Source organism: Physeter macrocephalus, chromosome 19, assembly GCF_002837175.3.
Source record: "Physeter macrocephalus isolate SW-GA chromosome 19, ASM283717v5, whole genome shotgun sequence".
NCBI lineage: Eukaryota > Metazoa > Chordata > Mammalia > Artiodactyla > Physeteridae > Physeter > Physeter macrocephalus.
In genome coordinates this window covers 5,654,369-5,677,225 of record NC_041232.1, presented here as the reverse complement: position 1 = coordinate 5,677,225, position 22,857 = coordinate 5,654,369, and the positions used below count along the sequence as shown (strand labels likewise).

At 39.6% G+C, this 22,857-nt stretch overlaps 1 protein-coding gene across 2 annotated transcripts in view; it reads right to left on the bottom strand.

Annotated features, from left to right (window-relative positions):
• The window catches only part of TTC28 (tetratricopeptide repeat domain 28), a 587,392-nt gene extending 564,824 nt beyond the window's left edge, over positions 1-22,568 (bottom strand). For both annotated transcript variants that reach the window (XM_024120941.3, XM_028480238.2), the window contains exon 1: positions 22,436-22,568. In XM_024120941.3, the coding sequence (XP_023976709.1) occupies positions 22,436-22,537 (102 nt within the window). In that variant the 5' untranslated portion in view covers positions 22,538-22,568. The remainder of the gene's footprint in view (positions 1-22,435) is intronic.
• Between the last annotated feature and the right edge of the window lie 289 nt (positions 22,569-22,857).

The following is a 22,857-nucleotide window of genomic DNA, read 5'->3' as shown; positions in this document are numbered from 1 at the left end:
GAACCTAGAAAAATGGCACAGATGAACTGGTTTGCAGGGCAGAAATTGAGACACAGATGTAGAGAACAAACGTATGGACACCAAGGGAGGAAAGCTGCAGGGGGGTGGGGGTGGGGGTGTGACGAATTGGGTGATTGGGATTGACATGTGTACACTGATGTGTATAAAACTGATGACTAATAAGAACCTGCTGTATAAAAAAATAAATTAAATTAAATTAAAAATTAAAAAAAAAAAAGAACCAAACTTATAAGCAGACCTTTTAGGAATAGTAGTGCCAGTCCTCTTATGTTAACTCTTTTCTGTACAGCCCTATTTGGGTATTTACATTTTAAGTAAAAAAAAATTTAATACAAAAAAATATATATATATAACACAAAATATACCTACAGATAAAAGATATATGTAGGTATAGATATAGGAAATAATAAGTGGGGCTAACATTCTCTAAGATAAAAGTTAATTGAAAAAATATAAATAAATAAAAATTAAAGTTCTCTAAGAAAGCACTTCTCAAATCTTGATGTACGTATAAATCAACCGAAAAATCTTGTTAAAATGCTGATCCACTAGGTTTAGAATGAGGCCTGAAATTTTGCCTTTCTAACAAGCTCCTGATGATACTGGCATTGCTGGCCTATTCACCACACTTTAAGTTCCAAGGTTCTAGCAGAATCAGGTAAGTTATGAAAATATTAATTCTATGACCATAATTGATAGGCATTTTGTGAGAAGTGAGCCAGTGAATAAAAAACCACTAAATGATCCTATTCCTGTTAAAATACCCATTTTTGTAAAGGTAAAATCATGACTCTCATACAAATAAAAAATGACACACATCAAAGACTTTATCTCATTAACTAATGAGTAAACCAGTAAAATATTACAACCAATTAAACTGAATTAAATGTATAGGCAATTAGAAATGCTGAAATGAATTTCTAAATAGATGTTGATTAAATAAAATTCATATTTTATGGCAAGACAAGACAAGTTTAAACGTTAAATTTTTCTCTGCTTCTTTGGGCCTCCTCCCTCCCCTTTAGTGGGTATTGTGCGTCTGCACTACCCAGACCTCCTCAGGAGATAACCTTCCTTCTTAATCTTATAAGGAGTCTCAATGACCCATGACCCACTACTCACTTTTAGTCTGTTTATTTGTAGCACCCCTTCCTTCTAATTATTTCATGGTAGGCTTCTTTTGATCATATTTATTTCAATAAAAAATAGTTATTTTTCCCTGATTCTAGTGTACTTCACTTTGGGACTGTCATGTGTGACCCATGACGCACTACTTAGTTTGTAAGTGCAGATCTGGACTGTGTGAACTGTTAATACATCATTTGACATATAACCCTTTGTCCCAAAAACTTATATAACTGTGCTTTGACCTCCAACAGGCAAAACAGTCCTCAGAGTTGTTTTGTGAAAGACTATCTCAGTGTTATAATCCTCAGGTTGGCTCCAATAAAAGTTTCCATTTCTTTCTAAGACTACTGATTAATTATTTCATTGACAATGCAAACTGCCCTTCAAGGAGGAGGAAAATGAAATCAATCATCCCTCCATCTGGAGAGAATAATTTGCATTGCTATCACTCATCTACAATGTATACAGCTATAGAGTAGTTCAAAGACAATGAAAGGTGCAAATTTCATAGAATCAGACAACCTACAAGGGCACACTGCATTCCTAATAACCTAGTTTTCCAATGAAGACAGGCAGTGATCTTTTTCCAAGTCCGTTTCAAGTCCTTCACAATTCTTCCTGACAGTCCCAAAGTGAAGTACACTAGAATCAGGGAAAAGGAACTATCTTTTATAAATATATGTAAATATGATCAAAAGAAGCCTGCCATGAAATAATTAGAAGGAAGAGGTGCTACAAATAAACAAACTCAACCCAGCAGGAACCTAGAAATGCATGAAAATGAAAATATAATTCTCTGTGTACTCAGCACCATTCAAGGGAGAGTGAAACCTAGGTCAACGTACAGAAGTACGGGATTCTGAACTTTACAGTCACCAATACTCACAAAACCTACACTTTAATCTAGTGTAAGAGTTGAGATTGGCAGGAATGATCCTTGATCAACTGACAAGTGTTCTCTGAGGTGTAAACAGGATTGTAGTCTGACTCCTTCTCTCACCTCCTTCTTTTTAAAGTTAATTCTTAGAATTTGAAAGAACTTTTAGAAGATCTAAATCAGGGCTTAGGAAACTTCGGCATGTGATCCAAATCAACCCACTACCCATTTTTGGAAATAAAGTTTTATTGGAACACAGCCACACTCTACTGTTTATGTATTGTCTATGGCTGCTTTTGTACTACAGTGGCAGTTTAGTAGTTGCAACAGAGCTTGTGTAGCCTATAAAGCCTAAAATATGTACTACCTAGAGCTTTATAGGAAAAGTTTGCCAACCTCTGATCTAAATCAATCATTGACAATACTTTCTTGACCCCCTTTAAGCATCAAAACCTTTTTCTGATCTCTTAACTGTCCATTTTAAGACAGCTAATTGAGAAAATACAAAGAAATAGCAAAGGCTACTCTTATTGCCTTTATTTTTAATTTATTTTTTTAATTTTTTGGCTGCATTGGGTCTTCGTTGCTGCGCGCGGGCTTTTTCTAGTTGTGGCGATTGGGGGCCTTTATAGGAAAAGTTTGCCAACCTCTGATCTAAATCAATCATTGACAATACTTTCTTGACCCCCTTTAAGCATCAAAACCTTTTTCTGATCTCTTAACTGTCCATTTTAAGACAGCTAATTGAGAAAATACAAAGAAATAGCAAAGGCTACTCTTATTGCCTTTATTTTTTATTTATTTTTTTAATTTTTTGGCTGCATTAGGTCTTTGTTGCTGCGCGCGGGCTTTTTCTAGTTGTGGCGATTGGGGGCTACTCTTCTTTGCGGTGTGCGGGCTCCTCATTGCAGTGGCTTCTCTTGTTGCGGAGCACAGGCTCTAGACGCACGGGCTTCAGTAGTTGTGGCACATGGGCTCAGCAGTTGTGGCTCACGGTCTCCAGAGAGCAGGCTCAGTAGTTGTGGCGTATGGGCTTAGTTGCTCCGCGGCATGTGGCATCTTCCCGGACCAGGGCTCGAACCCATGTTCCCTGCATTGGCAGGCGGATTCTTAACCACTGCGCCACCAAGGAAGCCCTAGATACTGTTTTGATTCATAAAATATACATGTATTTAAAGGCAATAAGGGGCTTCCCTTACTGAGCCCGCGTGCCACAACTACTGAAGCCTGCACGCCTAGAGCCTATGCTCCGCAACAAGAGAAGCCACTGCAATGAGAAGCTCGCCGCACCAAAGAGTAGCTCCCGCTTGCCGCCGCTAGAGAAAGCCCACACGCAGCAACAAAGACCCAACGCAGCAAAAAATTAAATAAATTTTTTTTTAAATTAAAAAGTTAAAAAACAGTATCTATACATATTTGAAAAAAAACAGAGGCATGTGTAAACAAGTTACTTTATTTACTCAGTCTACAGATGGTCTACATATGAATTGAACCATGACCTCCCTTAGAATCCACAAAACAGTAGGAAGCAGTGATCAAGGTTTCCTTGCTACAGAGAATAAAAGGTTATGCTGGTTAACCAATTCTGCTGTTATCAGAAATAATATCTTGATAGCAACTACTCTATTGTTTTTGCCAGACATCTTTCAAAATGTGGTAGGCTTATACAAGCATACTTTGGTAACATTGCCGGTTCAGTTCCAGACCCCTGCAATAAATCAAATATCACAACAAAGCGAGTCACATGAATTTTCTGGTTTCCTAGTGCATTTAGAAGTCATGTTTACACTAAACTGTAGTCTATAAAGTGTGTAATAGGATTATGTCCAAAAATATATCTATATATACCTTAATTTAAAAATACTTTATTGCTAAAAATGGTAATCATTGTCTGAGCCTTCAGTGAGTGGTAATCTTTTTGCTGGTGGAGGGTCTTGCCTCAATGTTGACGGCTACTGACTGATCAGGGTGGTGGTTGCTGAAGGCTGGGGTTGCCATGACAGTTTCTTAAAATAAGACCACAGTGAAGGTTGCCTCATCAATTGACTCTTCCTTTCATGAATCATTTCTCTGTAGCACACAGTGCTGTTTGATAGCGTTTTACCCACAGTAGAACTGTCAAAATTGGAGTCAATCCTCTCAAACCCTGCTGCTGCTTTATCAACTAAGTTCATGTAATATTCTAAATCCTCTGTCACTTTCAACAACCTTCACAGCTTCTTCACAAGGAGTAGCTTCCATCTCCAGAAACCACTTTCTTCACTCATTTATAAGAAACACTCCTCATCTGTTAAAGTTTTATCATGAGATTGCTACAATCCAGTCACACCTTCAGGGTCTACTTCTAATTCTAGTTATCTTGCTGTTTCTACCACATCTGCAGTTACTTCCTCCACTGAAGTCTTGAACCCCTCAAAGTCATCCACATGGGTTGGAAGCAACTTCTTCTAAACTTCTTTTAATGTTGATATTTTGACCTCTTCCCACGAATCACGAATGTTCTTAATGGCATCCAGAATGGTGAATCCTTTCCAGATGCTTTTCAATTTACTCTGCCCAGATCCATCATTAGAATCACCATCTATGGTGACTACAGCCTTACGAAATATATTTCTTAAATAATAAGACCTAAAAGTCGAAATTACTCCTTGATCCATGGGCTGCAAAATGATGTTTTGTTAGCAGGCATGAAAACAACACTAATCTCATTGTATATCTCCATCAGGGCACTTGGGTGAACAGGTGCATTGTCAATGAGCAGTAATATTTTGAAAGGAATCTTTTTTTCTGAGCAGTAGGTCTCAACAGTGGGCTTAAAATATTCAGTAAACCGTGTGGTCAACAGATGTGCTGTCATCCAGGCAGAGTAGATTTAGCATAATTCCTAAGGGCCCTAGGATTTCTTGAATAGTAAATAGCATTGGCTTCAACTTAAAGTCACTAGCTGCATTAGTCCCTAATAAGAGTCAGCCTGTCCTCTGAAGCTTTAAAGTCAGGCACTGACTTCTCTCTAGCTATGAAAGTCCTAGATGGCATCTTCTTCCAATAGAAGGCTGTTTCATCTACATTGAAAATCTACTGTTTAGTGTAGCCACATTCATTAATCATCTTAGCTAGATCTGGATAACTTGCTGAAGCTTCTACATCAGCACCTGCTGCTTCACCTTGCACTTTTATGTTATGGAGACAGGTTCTTTCCTTAAATCTCATGAGCCAACCTCTACTAACTCAGACTTTTCTTCTGCAGCTTCCTCACCTCTCTCAGCCTTCACAGAAGCAAAGAGAGTTAGGGCCTTGCTCTGGATTAGGCTCTGGCTTAAGGGAATGCTGTGGCTAGCTTGATCTTCTATCCAGACCATTAAAACTTTCTTCAGGGCTTCCCTGGCGGCACAGTGGTTGAGAATGTGCCTGCTAATGCAGGGGACACGGGTACAAGCCCTGGTCTGGGAAGATCCCACATGCCGCGGAGCAACTAGGCCCGTGAGCCACAACTACTGAGCCTGTGCGTCTGGAGCCTGTGCTCCGCAACAAGAGAGGCCACGATAGTGAGAGGCCTGCGCACCGCGATGAAGAGTGGTCCCCGCTTGCCACAACTAGAGAAGCCCTCGCACAGAAACGAAGACCCAACACAGCAAAAATAAATAATAAATAAAATTAATAAACTCCTACCCCCAAAATCTTAAAAAAAAAAAAAAAAAACTTCCTTCATATCAGCAATAAGGCTGTTCCCCCCTTCCTTATCGTTTGTGTATTCACTGGAGCAGCACTTTTAATTTCCTTCAAGAACTTTTCCTTTGCATTCACAACTTGGGTAACTGGCACAAGAGGCCTAGTTTTTAGCCTATCTCAGCTTTTGACATGCCTTCCTCACTAAGCTTAATCATTTCTAGCTTTCGATTTAAAGTGAAAGATTTGCAACTCTTCCTTTGATTTGACCACTTAGAGGCAACCGAAGGGTTTATTCATTGGCCTAATTTCAATACTATTGTGTCTCAGGAAATAGGGAGGCCCAAGGAGACAGAAATAGACAGGAGAACGGCCAGTGAGTGGAGCAGTCAGGACACACATAACATCTAACAATTAAGTTCAACATCTTATGTGGGCACAATTCGTGGTGCCCCAAAACAATCACAATACTAACATCAAAGATCACTGATCACAGATCACCATAACAAATATAAAATTAATGAAAATTTTTGAAATATTGTGAGAGTTACCAAAATGTGACCTAGAGATACGAAGTGAGCAAATGCTGTTGGAAAAAAATGTGGCCGACAGACTTGCTCAATGCAGAATCGCCACAAACCTTCAATTTGTAAAAAATGCAATATCTGCAAAGTGCAATAAAGTGAAGCACAGTAAAATGAGGTATGCCCATACTTTAGCCAATGACAAAACTGCCAATATTTATATTAAGAGTAGATGTGCTTAAATAACTCATGATTTTGAAATGTAGTGGAAGCAACATGGCTTTCTTACTTCCAGTGGAAATAAAATTTAAAATGGCCCCTATGTTCAGGAATTACTGGATGCAATACTTTTACCTACCACTTTAGCTATTATTAAGATTCCAGGGCATTCTAAACTTGACTCTCTGAAATTTAAGGGAAATCACCTTGCTAATACTTCCGCAAGGAAAGCTGCCCTTAAAGGAACCAACAATAGCCAAACCTCTCTCATGGTCGAAAGGGATATTTCTCCAAATGGTAACTTAGAAAAACTGGCTAGAGAAGCCCAACAATTGGCCTCAGAAAAAGAAAAACAAGATTGGAAACTCCACAACTGTTGACTTGATAAAAAGAGAAAGCTCTGGTTTGGACCAAATAACAACCAAGTCCTACCAGAGGCTCTAAAATTCCCAGTCCTCACCATTGTACATGCAATAAACCATTGGTCTACTGACAAAATTATAGCCTTCGTGAATCAATATTGGTGAGAAATCATTAATAAGGCCACCAAAAGTACCTACCTCACTTGTCCCATTTATCTGAAGTACAACCCAGGGAAGCCTGTTCGTACTGCTCTCAGACATTTTAAACTGCCTAATGGACCATTTGAGGTCTGGCAAACGGATTTCATACAACTTCCTCTGTCTCATGGATATAAATATGTTTTAGTTATGGTCTGTATGTTATCACACTAGACTGAAGGCTTCCCTGGCAGACAGGCTACTGCCTCCTCTATGGCTAAAAAGTCCTTTTGGAAAAAATTATCCCTACCTAGGGAACGCCTCTCAAACTTCACAGTGATCCAGGAACCCATTTAACGGCCAGGTACTTCGACAAGTCTGTGCAGTCTGGCCAGTTTTATAATACTTTCACTGTGCTTACCACCCTCAATCCTCTGCTTTAGTCAAATGCACTAAATAAGGGCTTTATTAAGACTCAACTGGAAAAATCTGTAGAGGCTCTCCAAATACTTTGGCCAAAAGCATTGCCATTGGTCCTTTTAAATCTTAGATCCACCCCTTTTGGAATTCATAAACTCTTACCCGTTGAGATAGTCACAGGATGCCTAATGCACTTGGCTCCTGGTTCTTTTGATGCACAACTGATAAAAGGAGAGATACTCCAATTTTGCAAAGGTATAATTGCTTGTATTAAAAATAACCATGCTGGGCGCAGTGGTTGAGAATCCACCTGCCAATGCAAGGGACATGGGTTCGATCCCTGGTCCAGGAAGATCCCACATGCCATGGAGCAACTAAGCCCATGCACCACAACTACTGAGCCTGCACTCTAGAGCTCATAGGCCACAACTACTGAGCCTGCGTGCCGCAACTACTGAAGCCCACGTACCTAGAGCCCATGCTCCGCACCAAGAGAAGCCACCGCAATGGGAAGCCTGTGCACCACAACGAAGAGTAGCCCCCGCTCACAGCAACTATAGAAAGCCCACGTGCAGCAACGAAGATCCAATGCAGCCAAAAATAAATAATTTCTTTTTTTTTACGTAGCATATCATTAAATAAATAAATAAATAAATAAATAATAAAAATAACCATGCTTTGGTAGAGCAATCATTTCATAGTGCATTCTCCGCAACTACTGAAGCCCACGTACCTAGAGCCCATGCTCCGCACCAAGAGAAGCCACCGCAATGGGAAGCCTGTGCACCACAACGAAGAGTAGCCCCCGCTCACAGCAACTATAGAAAGTCCACGTGCAGCAACGAAGATCCAATGCAGCCAAAAATAAATAATTTCTTTTTTTTTTACGTAGCATATCATTAAATAAATAAATAAATAAATAATAAAAATAACCATGCTTTGGTAGAGCAATCATTTCATAGTGCATTCTCGGGAGACAAAATACTTAAGCATCACACCTTGAAACCTGAAGATTTCATCTACTGGAAAAGACACCTCCAGAAGAGCTCTCTTCAACCTCACTGCAGAGGCCCCTATCACGTACTGCTAACCAACCCTTATACCACCAAACTTCAAGGAACAGACTCTTGGATTCATGTGACACACCTAAAGAAAGCGCCAAACCCTGAATGGACATGCACCATCATCTGGTGATCTGAAAGTAAAGATTTCCTGGAATTGAAGCAGATATCTGATGAGACAGCTTTCCCAAGATATCTGGACCCAGCCTGTTGGAAGTTTGCCACCAAACCTCTGATGATAACATAGCACTTCAGATGATCTCCAGTGTCTGTGATTTTGATAACATATGGATTTTAGATAAAAAGTACCTGAGAGTTTTCCCTCCTAGCCCTCCTTGTTACTCAAATACGACATCATTAACTTTCCAATCTGTGCACTTTCCCTCCAACATGAGATACTACACCCAGGAAAGGCCCTTCCTGGCATTGAGGGACAAAAAGCCACTGCAACTAGAAAACCTGACTCTTGATAAAAGATGCTTTCAGAGAAAGATCTTGATCAAAAGGGAGAAATGTTAAAAATTAATAAACAGAAACCTCAGTTAAATAGAGTTGGGAGACCAGAAAGGGGAGCTCCCATACCCTGTAACGATAGCAGAGCCCAACAGGAAGAAGAAAGGCTCCTCTTCTTTCCTGGCAAGGACACAACCACTGAAAAGCCATGGACTCCTTTACTACAGTCCTCCCAACTTCCTCTCTATAAAAGTGTTCTCCTTCCCTTGCCGTGTGTGCTCACCATGGATGCCCACCCCAAACTGCAGTTCTCTGCTGATCCCAAATAAACCCGTCTTTGCTGGAGAAATATCTGGCAGTCTGTTTGTTTTAGGTCAACAATAGTAATAACAACAACAAAACACACACACACACACACACACACACACATCTAGCATTTATTTAGCACTTACTATGTGCCTGGAAGTGTTTTAAATAATATATATGTATTAATTCATTTAATCCTGACAACAACCCTGTAAAATAAGCAACGGTAGCATTCTCACTTTATGAATGGGGCAATAAGGTGCAGATCTCATGCTTTTGACACTACATATGCTACAATGCCATGATACACAACTCTCTAAATTTAAGGCAGCCTTTGAAATTCAACACTTAAACACAACTTGCTTACATGCTTTTTAAAGTTCGTATCTGGACTTGCAGCTATAAGGGAAATAATTTTCTCACATATGGAGTGATTTTTTAAGACTCTTGGTTGTGAACATCTGACCTGACAACACACACAGGACAAAATGGGTAGAAAATCAGGCAATGAAATCATCTTCCACACTGCAAAATAAAACTACTACCTTCACTATTGTCCCATTCAGAAATCAAAAGTAAGGTAATTCATGGTAGGTATACACAATTTATTTTATAAATTATTGTTTCTATTTACTGAAGCTCAAAAATATCTTGGGCTGAGAATATAAAATTTAAGAGTCCGTTATCCTTAATAGTAAATACATGTCTTACATACAAACTTTGTATAAGTGGAAATTTAATAAAAGTAACTTTTATTTTCTGCAGGATTGTTAAACATAATGTGTTTTTAGTGTCATGATTTTTAAAAGCCAATGTTAAAATACTGCTGTATCTAAATTCACTATGAACAAAAAGTGATAAAATACACAAGAAACAAAACTTTTTTTAAATGTTTGAGCCAAACTGACACAAATTCACTTTCACAACTCCCTCTATAAAATCAATCAAAATGCTATGACAATGGTGGGAAACCAAGGACATTTTGAAAAAAAGTAACTAGCAAACACATCGACTAATTCTATCTCTTCCAACTTCAACTAGAAATAAATATGTACTCTAAAGTAGAAGAGTAATCGTATTTCTCAATATCTGCCAATTTGTTTACAACCCATCTCACAAAGGATAAAAATTTTAAATCCTTCTCTAAACAGCTTTGAGTTCACAAATAGAAATGGCTTAAAACAAAGCAGTATAGGGAATTCCCTGGTGGTCCACTGGTTAGGACGCAGCGCCTTCACTGCCAGGACCGGGGTTCAATCCCTGGGTGGGGAACTGAGATCCCCCCCAAGCTGTGCAGTGCAGCAAAAACAAACAAACAAAAAAGTGGTGTAAAACTGTCTCTAGACATTCAATTATTTCAACTTTCCTTTGAGAATAAGGAAAAGCTCAAAATTTGATATTTATTAAGTAAATACTTACATTTTACTCTCACAGGCAATTCAAGTGAAGAATGTATTTCTGGAATCCTTTTTTTTTTTTTAAACAATCAAAAACTTCTTTCAGGAAACTAAAATTATACGTTAATTTCACAAACCTGACCTTGGGCTAAAATTCTGAATCAATAAATGACTTATAGTATTAATTTTGCTTTGTTTTCAGGTAACAACTTTTAATTTGCATTATGAAGACTGATTCCCTTCATCAATAAACAAGGAAGATACAAGCTATGATTTTATTTTATAATTCCTTTTATTTCAGAGATGCATATGAAATTAGAATCATTCCTTTACTATCTTAAAAACTATTATTTTTATATAGACTCATTTCGTTTAATACTTTTCTTCATTATCTGGTTTATTCATTCAAGAACATTTATGTCAGGTACTCCATTAAGCTTTAGTTTAATAACAGCTTTATAACTTTAAATACTTAAAAATAAACTGCTTACATTGTAGTTAATTTTATCTTTTGATTGATAAAAAGTTGCAAGATAATAAAATGAAAGAATAAACTTAGTAACAAGTACTCATTCTTTGGCTCTATCATCATAAGGACTCAAATTCCAGAATACTGTGCCAACATAACCTTAAACCCCACAATGAAAACTAGATTTTAACAAAATATCCAGGGGAATTCCTATACTGCTGTTCTGCAACAAGCCTAACATTCAGCAGCAAAAGTTCTAATTGATGACTATTTCCTTAATGATCATTCAAATCAAAGATAGTCTAGGGCAGTGGTTAAGAACTTAGACTCCAGAGCCAAACTACTAAATTAGAATCCAGGGCAACTCAGCTTCCTAACTGTGGAGCTTGAGTAAGTTACTACTTAGTAACCTTGCTGTATCTCAGTTTCCTCATGTGTAAAACAGTGATAACAATTGTAACTACCTCATAAGATAGTTGTGAGGATTAAATGAGTTAATTTATGTAAAGGACTTAGAACAGTCCTTAACACATAGTAAGCACAACATGTTAGTGATAATAATCTGAAACCAACAGATCTTATACTTATGGAAGGAACACTGCCTACACACAGTACTCTATAATTTACATGGTTCTTCCAAATATACCTAACAAAATTTTTATTTTTTTATGAAATATATTTGGAATTTATGACTAATTTCCTGAACAATTTTTAAAAATGGTTTTCATAAATCTTTGTGGAGATTAAGAAGCAATGAATTTGGGACTTCCCTAGTGGCAAAGTGGTTAAGAATCCGTCTGCCAATGTAGGCAACATGAGTTCAAGCCCTGGTCTGGGAAGATCCCACAGCCGGCAGAGCAGCTTAGCCCATGCACCACAACTACTGAGCCTGCGTGCTGCAACTACGGAGGCCCACGCACCTGGAGCCCATGCCCTGCAACAAGAGAAGCCACCACAATGAGAGGCCCACGCACCGCAACAGAGTGGCCCCCACTCTCCGCAACTAGAGAGAGCCCGCATGCAGCAACAAAGACCCAACGCAGCCAAAAATAAAATAAAGAAAGAAAGAAGCAATGAATTTAAGAAGAGCATTATCTGACAGTGGAGCAACTTTCAAAAATCCTGTATCTACATAAGCTAAAACCATAAGGATCCAAGACAGCACTCTACACAAAAACATTACATACAGAACAAAAGCATGTGTGGCAGTGTTTTTAATACTTTTTTAGTACCCTCTCAGGAAATTGTGCAATCCCGTTAGATACTTTTCCCAAGGACAAGAAACTATACACAGGACCAAATGTCCAATAAAGGTGCCTGAATTCCAAAATCATATTAGTAGCATGCAAATTCCTGAGAGGGGAATGGGAATGACCAATTAACTCCACAATAAAAGGTACTGTTTCAACCTAAGCGTTTGCTCTTATTAAATATATACTCTTCAGTATCAAACTGTACTAACAATTTCAGGAAACTAAGCTCTTAGTAAAAGACGGTCACAGGGTTAAGTCTTATGGAGTTGATGGCTTCCTCTGCGCTACAATTTGGCATAATATCTCATAAGCACATGGAGGTTAACATGCTTGCATTAAAAATGTTGTCACGGGCTTCACAGTGGTTGAGAATCCGCCTGCCAATGCGGGGGACGCAGGTTCAGGCCCTGGTCCGGAAGGATGCCACATGCTGCGGAGCAGCTGGGCCCGTGCGCCACAACTACTGAGCCTGCACTCTGGAACCCACGAGCCACAACTGCTGAGCCCACATACCACAACTGCTGGGGCCCACATGCCTGGAGCCCATGCTCCACAATGGGAGAGGCCACTGTGATGAGAGGCCCATGCACCACAGGAAACAGTGGCCCCCACTCACCGCAACTAGAGAAAGCCGCACACAGCAATGAAGAACCAACGCAGCCAAAAATAAATAAATAAATTTATAAAAATATTGTCACTTATAGACCTGTGTTTTCTGATAAGATTTTCATTGTTTTTGCTCTTACATTTAGGTCTCTGATTTACTTTGAGTTAATTTTTGTGTATGGTGTGAGGTAAGGGTCCAAATTCATCATTTTGTATGCGGATATCCAGTTGTTTGTTGTCCAGCAACATTCAATGAAAAGACCATTCTTTCCCCCATTTAATGGTCTTCACACCATTGTTGAGAATCAGTTGGCCATAAATGTGAGGATTTATTTCTGGACTCTCAATTCCATTGACCTGTTATTCTTAAGCTAGTACCACACTGTCTTGATTACTGTTGCTTTATAGTAGATTTTGAAATTGGGAAGTGTGAGACCTCTAAGTTTGTTCTTTTTCAAGATTGTCTTGGCTATTCTGGGTACCCTGCATTTCCATATGGATTTTAGGATCAGCTTGTCAATCTCTGCAAAAAAGGCAGATGGGGTTTTGATAGGAATTACACTTAACCTGTACGTCATTTGGGGGAGTACTGCGATACTAACACTGTTAAGTTTTCTGGTCCATGAACATATGATGTCAAGATTAGACTTATTATTTTAAAACTACATTCCTTAAACTGCCCAGTCCAACTGCTAAAATAAAACAACCAAGAAAAATACCTTCAGCCCCAAGGAACTGAATGCATTCCAGCTTTACCTGATGCTGCAGAGTTCAATCACAAAAGAAAGAAAGGTCACACAAGAGATCCCAATAATAATTTTTAGAATGTTTGTCCTTTAAATCTAATAATTACCCTCTTCTCTCATCTCCACTTGCTCCTACTTTCTATTTATTTGGATGATTCTTTTCCAATATGTCTTTTAACCTATTCTTACTTTCCCCTCCTCATCTTCAAAAATTATTTTTTCTTGCATCTATAATCTAAAAATGGGCACCAATGGCTTTCTACATGCATGATTTGGCAAAATATACGTATCAAGGTTTCTGATTTTCCTTTTATGATGACTGACAGAGGGAAATAAAAATCATAATAAGTTTCATCTTCATCAAAGTGATGTTCTTTATGCAATTCTGGAAGTGCAGAGAATACTGATAAGAAAATTTTCCTACCTTTTTCTGAACTAAGTCCACAGTAAGTTGAAACACTACTATAGCAATTTTTGAACTTCTACCATGGCAAACTTAGCCAGTGATAGCATGGAAATGCCAGATATATAATCATGAAAAGGAAAACCATATACAATAAGATGCCTTCCATATTTAACAGTCACAGCTAAATTTTTTTTCCACTCTTGCAAAGCTACAACAGAGTCAGGTTTGCTGCTTTACTTAGACCACCTGCTATTTCTTAGCAATCCGTTCTTTATCCACAACATAGTACCACATCCTCATTACAAACAGTTATTTGTCAGCTAGAATCTCAACACATTTCAGATTACTGCAATTTAACTTTACACTATTAATTATTAAATAATGCATGTTCTCCAGACTGAAATTTCCTCTCCTAGAGGTAATATAGCCATGAGATAAAAAGGGGTTTTTTGGTAGTGGTCACAGTAAGGGCAGTTAGAGCCATACTATGACACCTGCTTCCCCCCTTTTACTGTTGTACCCTCTAGTTACTGTTACTGCTTGTTCAATCTCCCAATACTCCTTTTGATCTCTAGTAAAAGGGACTAGTCTCTGATCTCTAGTTACAGGATAGAAGGATATTATAACTGCTTTCTGTTTCTCAACAGCAAGAAAATATTAATGATAAAACAAGCCTTATATCACAACATTAAGTAGACATTACCAGTGGTATAATCTAGCCAAAATATTTAACTTGGATCTATCAAGTCTTTTTATACAGCTTCTAGTTTACAGGAAATAAAGAAACAAGATAAATGGCACCACATGGAAGCTACCAGACAAATCCAGAAGATAACTGCAGGACAACTGGTTTGGTCTCCCCAGTGACTCAGAGTCATGAAAAAAGGGACCATGCTACATTAAAAAAAACTTAAGTGACACTAATTAAGGCATGATCCTGGATTAGATACTGATTTTGACATAACAGCTTCAAAGAACATTCTTAGATAGGCAAAATTTTTTTTTTAAATAAATTTATTTATTTATTTATTTTTGGCTGTGTTGGGTCTTCATTGCTGAGCGCAGGCTTTCTTTAGTAGCATCGAGCCAGGGCTACTCTTCATTGCGGTGCACGGGCTCATTGCGGTGGCTTCTCTTGTTGTGGAGCACAGGCTCTGGGCACGCAGGCTTCAGTAGTTGTGGCATGTGGGCTCAGTAGCTGTGGCATGCAGGCTCTACAGCACAGGCTCAGTAGTTAATTTTTTTTTAAAATAAATTTATTTATTTATTTATTTTTGGCTGTGTTGGGTCTTCATTGCTGAGCGCAGGCTTTCTTTAGTAGCATCGAGCCAGGGCTACTCTTCATTGCGGTGCACGGGTTCATTGCGGTGGCTTGTCTTGTTGTGGAGCACAGGCTCTGGGCACGCAGGCTTCAGTAGTTGTGGCATGTGGGCTCAGTAGCTGTGGCATGCAGGCTCTACAGCACAGGCTCAGTAGTTGTGGCACACGGGCTTAGTTGCTCTGCGGCATGTGGGATCTTCCTGGACCAGAGCTCAAACCCGTGCCCCTGCATTGGCAAGCGGATTCTTAAGCACTGCACCACCAGGGAAGCCCCATAGGCAAAATTTTTAATATTGTCTGAGAATTTATTAAGAGGAAAATTTACTTAAATGGAAAGTTGGTGGGGAGGGGGGGGTCAATGCCTGAAAAAAAAGGTTTCAAAACAGTATCTATATAATGTTCACCATACAATCCAGCAATCCCACTCCTAAATACTTACAAAATATATATGTGTGTCTGTCTGTATGTCTTATGAATCACACAAAGACTTGTATATGAATGTTCATAGTAGCTCTATTCACAATCACTAAAAACCAGAAAAAAACCCAAATGTTCATCGACTAGTAACTGGATAGCAAATTGCAGGACACATACATTGGAGCAGTACTCAGTAATAAAAAAGAAAAGCCTTCTACAACTTTTACTGACTGTGATGGTGATTATACAACTATACATATTTGTCAGAACTCATACAACTATACACTTAAGGTTGATAAATTTTATTTTTTTTATAAATTATATCTAAATAAAGATGATTTAAAATATAATTAGAAGTAAAGACATTTTCTGCAGTCTTATTTTAATTAAAATACCTATATACATTTGTGTGTATGTGTGCAAATATTGTTATATAGAAAGATGTACAGAAAAAGTTCCAGAAAGTTATGTATTAAGGTATTAATAGTAGTAATCACTGTATTAGTAATGTTACAGGGGGGTATTTTTGTTTGTCTTATGTTTTCTAATTTTATACCATGCACACATGCAGTTTTTATAATAATAAAAGGCTGTGTTTTTGTTTTTGTTTTAATACAGACACTTTGATTTAAAATTTTCTTATAGGGACTTCCCTGGTGGCACAATGGTTAAGAATCCGCCTGCCAATGCAGGGGACACAGGTTCGAGCCCTGGTCCGGAAAGATCCCACACGTCTCGGAGCAACTAAGCCCGTGCGCCCAACTACTGAGCCTGCGCTCTAGAGCCTGCAAGCCACAACTACTGAGCCCGCGTGCCACACTACTGAAGCCCACACACCTAGAGCCCGTATCCGCAACGAGAAGCCACCAAAATGAGAAGCCACCACAATGAGAAGCCACCACAATGAGAAGCCACCACAATGAGAAGCCTGTGCTCCGCAACAAGAGAAGCCACTGCAATGAGAAGCCCGCGCACCACAACTAGAGAGAAAGCCTGTGCGCAGCAACAAAGACCCAACACAGCCAAAAATAAATAAATAAATAAATAAATTTTAAAATAAATAAATAAATAAAATTTTCTTATAGAAATGTCTGTGAGATCAATCTGTGGATCTGTGGGTTATAAATTTAATCATAATTGTGATTCTGAAGGTAAGTTTATATTGTTTAAATAATATTTACAGTATAAACAATTATTTTCTTTGGTTCATAGTGAATATACATTCAATGAACATGATATGTTACAAGCATCATATCTGCATTATATTGTTGTCTCTGGTTTCCTCCTGCACAAAACAGCAATCTACTCCAGCTACTCACGAAGCACCAAAATAAAAATAATACTATTAAATTTCAATTCAAACATCAGGCTTTGTCTCTAAAAGTTTTTTAAAAATAGCAATCATTTTATGGCTGAGTAATATTCCATTGTATATATGTGCCACATCTTTATCCATTCATCTGTCGATGGACACTTAGGTTGCTTCCATGACCTGGCTATTGTAAATAGTACTGCAGTGAAGGTGGATGGACCTAGAGTCTGTCATACAGAGTGAAGTCAGTCAGAAAGGGAAAAGCAAATACCGAATGCTAACACCTATATATGGAATCTAAAAAAAAAAAAAAAAAAAAAAATGGTTCTGACGAACCTAGGGGCAGGACAGGAATAAAAACGCAGACGTAGAGAATGGACTTGAGGACACGGTGAGGGGGAAGGGTAAGCTCGGATGAAGTGAGAGAGTAACAGTGATATACATACACTACCAAATGTAAAATAGATAGCTAGTGGGAAGCATCTGCATCACACAGGGAGATCAGCTCAGTGCTGTGTGACCACCTAGAGGGGTGGGATAGAGAGGGTGGGAGGGAGATGCAAGAGGGAGGGGATATGGGGATATATGTATACATATAGCTGATTCACTTTGTTGTACAGCAGAAACTAACACAACATTGTAAATCAATTAGACTCCAATAAAGATGTTAAAAAAAATAGCAATCATTCAAAAGAAGCAAGAATTGTAATCAACAAACTTAATGAAAAAATACTGCTTCTGCTTTTAGTAGAAATAAGTAGTAAAAGAACAGGACATTAATAAGAACTATGGGGTAAGAGCAAACAGCTTTCAGTTACACTTTTATTATTTTTAATAATACATACAAATACGTTGTCAAATATCGTATAGAGCAGCCTAGATTTAGCAGCCTTTTACAATACAACTGTGTGGTGTGAAAGCCTCTGTCTTTCACTGTTCCTCAAGCACTCACAGGGATTTCTTGGGTCACAGAAAAGTGACGGGGACAGGAAGAGGTTTGAGGTTTTGGTTTTGTGGGGGGGGTTTTTTTGGGTTTTTTTTTTGGGTCTGAGGTTTTAGGTTTGTTTATTTTGGGGCGGAGGGTTTTTTTTTTTTTTTTTTTTTTTTGGTTTGGCAGTTTTGTTTTCTTTGGGGCTTGCTTTTAAATAGAGTTAATTAGCAAAAGAAGATAAACAACAAAGTACCAAATCCCTACCACACGCAAGGCATTGTTCTAAATATCTACCTACATTCTCTTTTACTTAACAATTCTTTGAGATGGATATTACTGTCCCATTATACATATGAGAACACTGGATATATAACACTTAAGATTTGTCAAAAACTCAACTAGTGGGCTTCCCTGGTGGCGCAGTGGGGGGACACGGGTTCGTGTCCCGGTCCGGGAAGATCCCATATGCCGCGGAGCGGCTGGGCCCGTGAGCCATGGCCGCTGAGCCTGCGCGTCCGGAGCCTGTGCTCCGCAACGGGAGAGGCCACAGCAGTCAGAGGACAGCGAACCGCAAAAAAAAAAAACTCAACTAGTAAGTAGCAGAGCCAAAACTTAGAGGTATGAACCTGGATTTGCATCCATACTTGAGCTTTCAAAGACCATTCTTCCTCACTACTTTCGAGGAAAGATCTGAAACAGAAAATTGGAACAGACTACCACTAAATGATGAAGCTAAAAGATATATCCAAAACTCAACTGTATTTTTTCTATACACTAGCAATGAGCTAGTGATGAACAATGATGTGAAATGAAATGTTAAAAACAGTACCATGTACAACAGCATCTAATAGAATAAAATAAATACTTACAGACAAATTTTTGGAAGAAGTGTAAGACTTGGGCCTGAAAACTATAAAACATCATTGAAAGGACAGATTAAACACAATCTCTATAAAAATCCCAGCTACTCTTGGGCAGAAATTGATAAGCTGATCCTAAAATCCATATGTAAGGAACCCAGAAAAGTCAAAACAGTCTTGAAAAAGATCAAAGTAATAGGACTTACACTTAATTTCAAAACCTATTACAAAGCTACTGTAACCAAATAGTGTTGTACTGGCATAAGGATAGACAACAGAATAAGATTGAGAATCCAGAAAAAAACCTAACACATATTCAGGTGATTTTTCAATAAGGGTGCAAACACCACCCAATAGGATAAGAACAGTCGTTTCAATATATAGTGCTGGGACAACTAGATCACAATATGCAAAAGAATGAATCTGGACCACTGCCTTACACCATATGCAAAAATTAACTCAAAATGGACTGACGACCTAAATATAAGGACTAAAAACATAAAATTCTTAGAGGAAAGCATAGGGGTAAACCTTCATGACCTTGAAATTGGCAATGGATTCTTAGATATGACACCACAAGCATGAGCAACAAAAGAACTTCATCACAATTAAAACTTTTTTTGCAACAAAGGACACTGTCAAAAAAGTTAAAACACAACCTACAGAATGGGAGAAAACATTTGCAAATCATATATCTAATTTAGTATCCAAAATATTTTTAAAACTCCTACAACTCAATAATAAAAAGACAAATAACCCAATTAAAAATTGGACGCCCCCAAATTGGACAAAGGATTTGAACAGAAATTTCTCCAAAGATATACAAATGGCCAATAAGCACACACACAAAAATATGCCCAACATCATTAGTCATCAAGGAAATGCAAATCAAAATTGCAATAAGATACCATTTAACACCTACTAGGATGGCTAAATTAAAAAGACAAACCATGGGACTTCCCTGGTGGCGCAGTGGTTAAGAATCTGCCTGCCAATGCAGGGGACATGTGTTCGATCCCTAGTCCAGGAAGATCCCACATGCTGCAGAGCAACTAAGCCTGCGAGCCACAACTACTGAGCCTGTGTGCCACAACTACTGAAGCCCACATGCCCAGAGCCAGTGCTCCACAACAAGAGAAGGCACTGCAATGAGAAGCCTGCACACCACAACGAAGAGTAGCCTCCGCTCGCCACAACTAGAGAAAGCCAGTGGGCAACAATGAAGACCCAACACAGCCAAAAATAAATAAAATTAATTAAAAAAAAAAAAGACAAACCAATAACAAGTACTGGCAAGATTGTAAAACTCTCATACACTGCTGGTGGGAATGCAAAATGATGCAATGACTTAGGAAACAGTTTTTCAACTCTTCAAAAGGTTAAAATAGAGTTACCAAATAACCCAGCAATTGGGACATGCCCAAGAGAAATGAAAACATATGTCCACACTAAAGCTTGTACACAAATGTTCATAGCAGCATCATTCATTATAACCAAAAAGTGGGGGGGGGGAACCTATGTCTATCAATGCATGAAAAGATACAATGCAGTGTATCTGTTCAATTAAGTATTATTCAGCAATAAATAAATGATACAGGTACAACATAGATAAACCTCAAAAACACTGTGATAAGTGAAAGAAGCCAGTCACAAAAAGACCACATATTGTAAGATTAATTATATCTCAACAAAGCTGGGGTTTTTTAAGACACTTTAAAAAAAAAAAAGTCACGGGGATGCACAGCATGGCGACTATACTTAATAGCACTGTATTGTATATTTGATTGTTGCTAAAAGATAGATCTTAAAAGCTCTCATCACAAGAAAAAAATCTGTAACTATGTATGGTAATGGATGTTAACTAGACTTATTGTGGTGATCACTTTGCAATATATATAAATATCAAATCATTATGTTGTACAACTGAAACTAATATGTTACATGTCAATTATATTAATATCTCAATTAAAATAAGGAATTTTTTAAAAGACATGTGCATGAACTACAAAAATGAAACGCTGAGAGAAAAAGAAGCACCTAATTTTCAATTTTTCTTCTTCACATGCATATTCCGAAAATTTTGTCTTCCTATACATTCATATTTTGTCCATGAACAACAAACTACTGAAATTAAATCAAGTATTGAAATTCAAAAAACATGAAAAAAACTGCTCCTGAAATATCAAATAACTTTCAAACAATTCTACTTTAGCATTGACTCTGAACTAAACAAAAATCTCAATTTCAAAATATCACATAAAAATTACAAATACTCAGAGGTTTAAGCAAATTGCCAACTTTTCTGAATAAACAGTAATTCAGATTTGCTTTGATGAAAATGTAAATATTTACCTGCCTCAAAAGAACAAAATCCTATAAGCCTAGTGTTCCCAAATGAAAAAAAGAAAGAAAAATGCAATTTTTTTATTCAGAATTTAGTTTCAGAATTAATTTTAACCTAGCTAGGATTATACATAGTTGATGGTTTATACTAAGCAAGGTATACCCTGCTTTCGCCTAAAATATACTGAAAACAAGGCATTTATAAACAGTTACAAAAGTTAAGTTGGGACTGAGAAAAATCACATCATACAGTAAATGTGACAGAGATAATAACTTCAAAAAGCTCCTGAAAATACAAGAACTCCTATTTTGGAAACTCCCTAAGTCATTTAGTCTTTCTACAAATATTTACTGACCATCTACCATGTGCTAAGCACTGCGCCTGATATCAGGATGCCATGGTGAGCAATGAACGGAGCAGGTCCCTGCTCGCAGGAAGCTTACACTAAAACAGTGCTTGTCAAATGTGCCTGATATAATCACTCAGGAGCTTGTTAAAAATTCAAAATCTACTCCTCTGCTTTGGAGAGTCTGAGTCCGTGGGCCTGGGGTGAGTTGTGACGCCTGTTTATTTATCAAGCGCTCCAAATTATTCCTATGCCCTGGCTGTTTGGGGAGCCCAATGCTCAGGGGCATCCCATCCCATCCAGCCGGAGCCACACCTCCGAAGTCCATTTCACGCAACTTCCTTCACCCTGACCGATAAATACCCCAAACACCACCACGCTGAGATGGACGTAAAGCATTCCAAAATCACTCTGTGCCGAGACACCGACAGACTTGCTTCCTTCCGGCAACGGAGAGCTCACTGCCTTAGATTCCAACCTGGGGCTGTCTGCACCTGAGCCTCCCGGGGCTGCGCCGACACCTGTCTCCCAGCGGCTGCGGTCTACCTCTCCCGTGGGCCCGGGTCACGGGCAGCCACCGCCCAGCGGGGACGGAGGCAAGGGACTGGCACCGCGCGCATTAGGCGCCGACTGTATACGGCCCCCCGTGCGCGCACACACACTCCCGCGGAAACTGAGGCGGGCAGGCAGCAGACCGGGTCCCGCTGCCGAGCGGCGCGAGGCAGGGCTCGAACCCGGACGACCGGGCGGGTTCCGCCTCGCGGGCGCTCGTCAGCCGCCGAGGCCCGGCCCGGCTCGCACCGACGGAGTTTCACAAAGAAAGTCTCCCGGCCCGCGCCCCTCACGCACTCACCGGAGGCGGCGCCGGCGGTGACTCGGGCTCCCGCCGCCTACGGCTCCGTGCCGGGGTCGACCCCGGGGTGGGCTCGAGCGCCGGCTGCAGCGACTGCTCCATCTCCGCGGGGCCCGGGCCGCGTCCGCCTCGAGCTAACGGTCCCACCAGCTAGGCGCGCGCGCCGATTCCGCGCGCCATGTTCCCGCCGTGCCGCGCGCCGCCGCGGCGGCCCCCACACCCCCCCCACACACCCACCACAGCGCACGCGCGCATCGCCGCGCCCGCTCCCCGCGCGCCTCCGCGAGTCCCCCACGACCGCGCAAGCGCGCACTCGCCGCGCCCCCTTCCCGCGCGCCCCGCCTCGCGCCCTCCGGAGCCGGCTGCTGTTCCCAGCGTTGCGTCCACCCCCTCTGCAGCCGGCCGGCCGGGCCAGAGAGCTC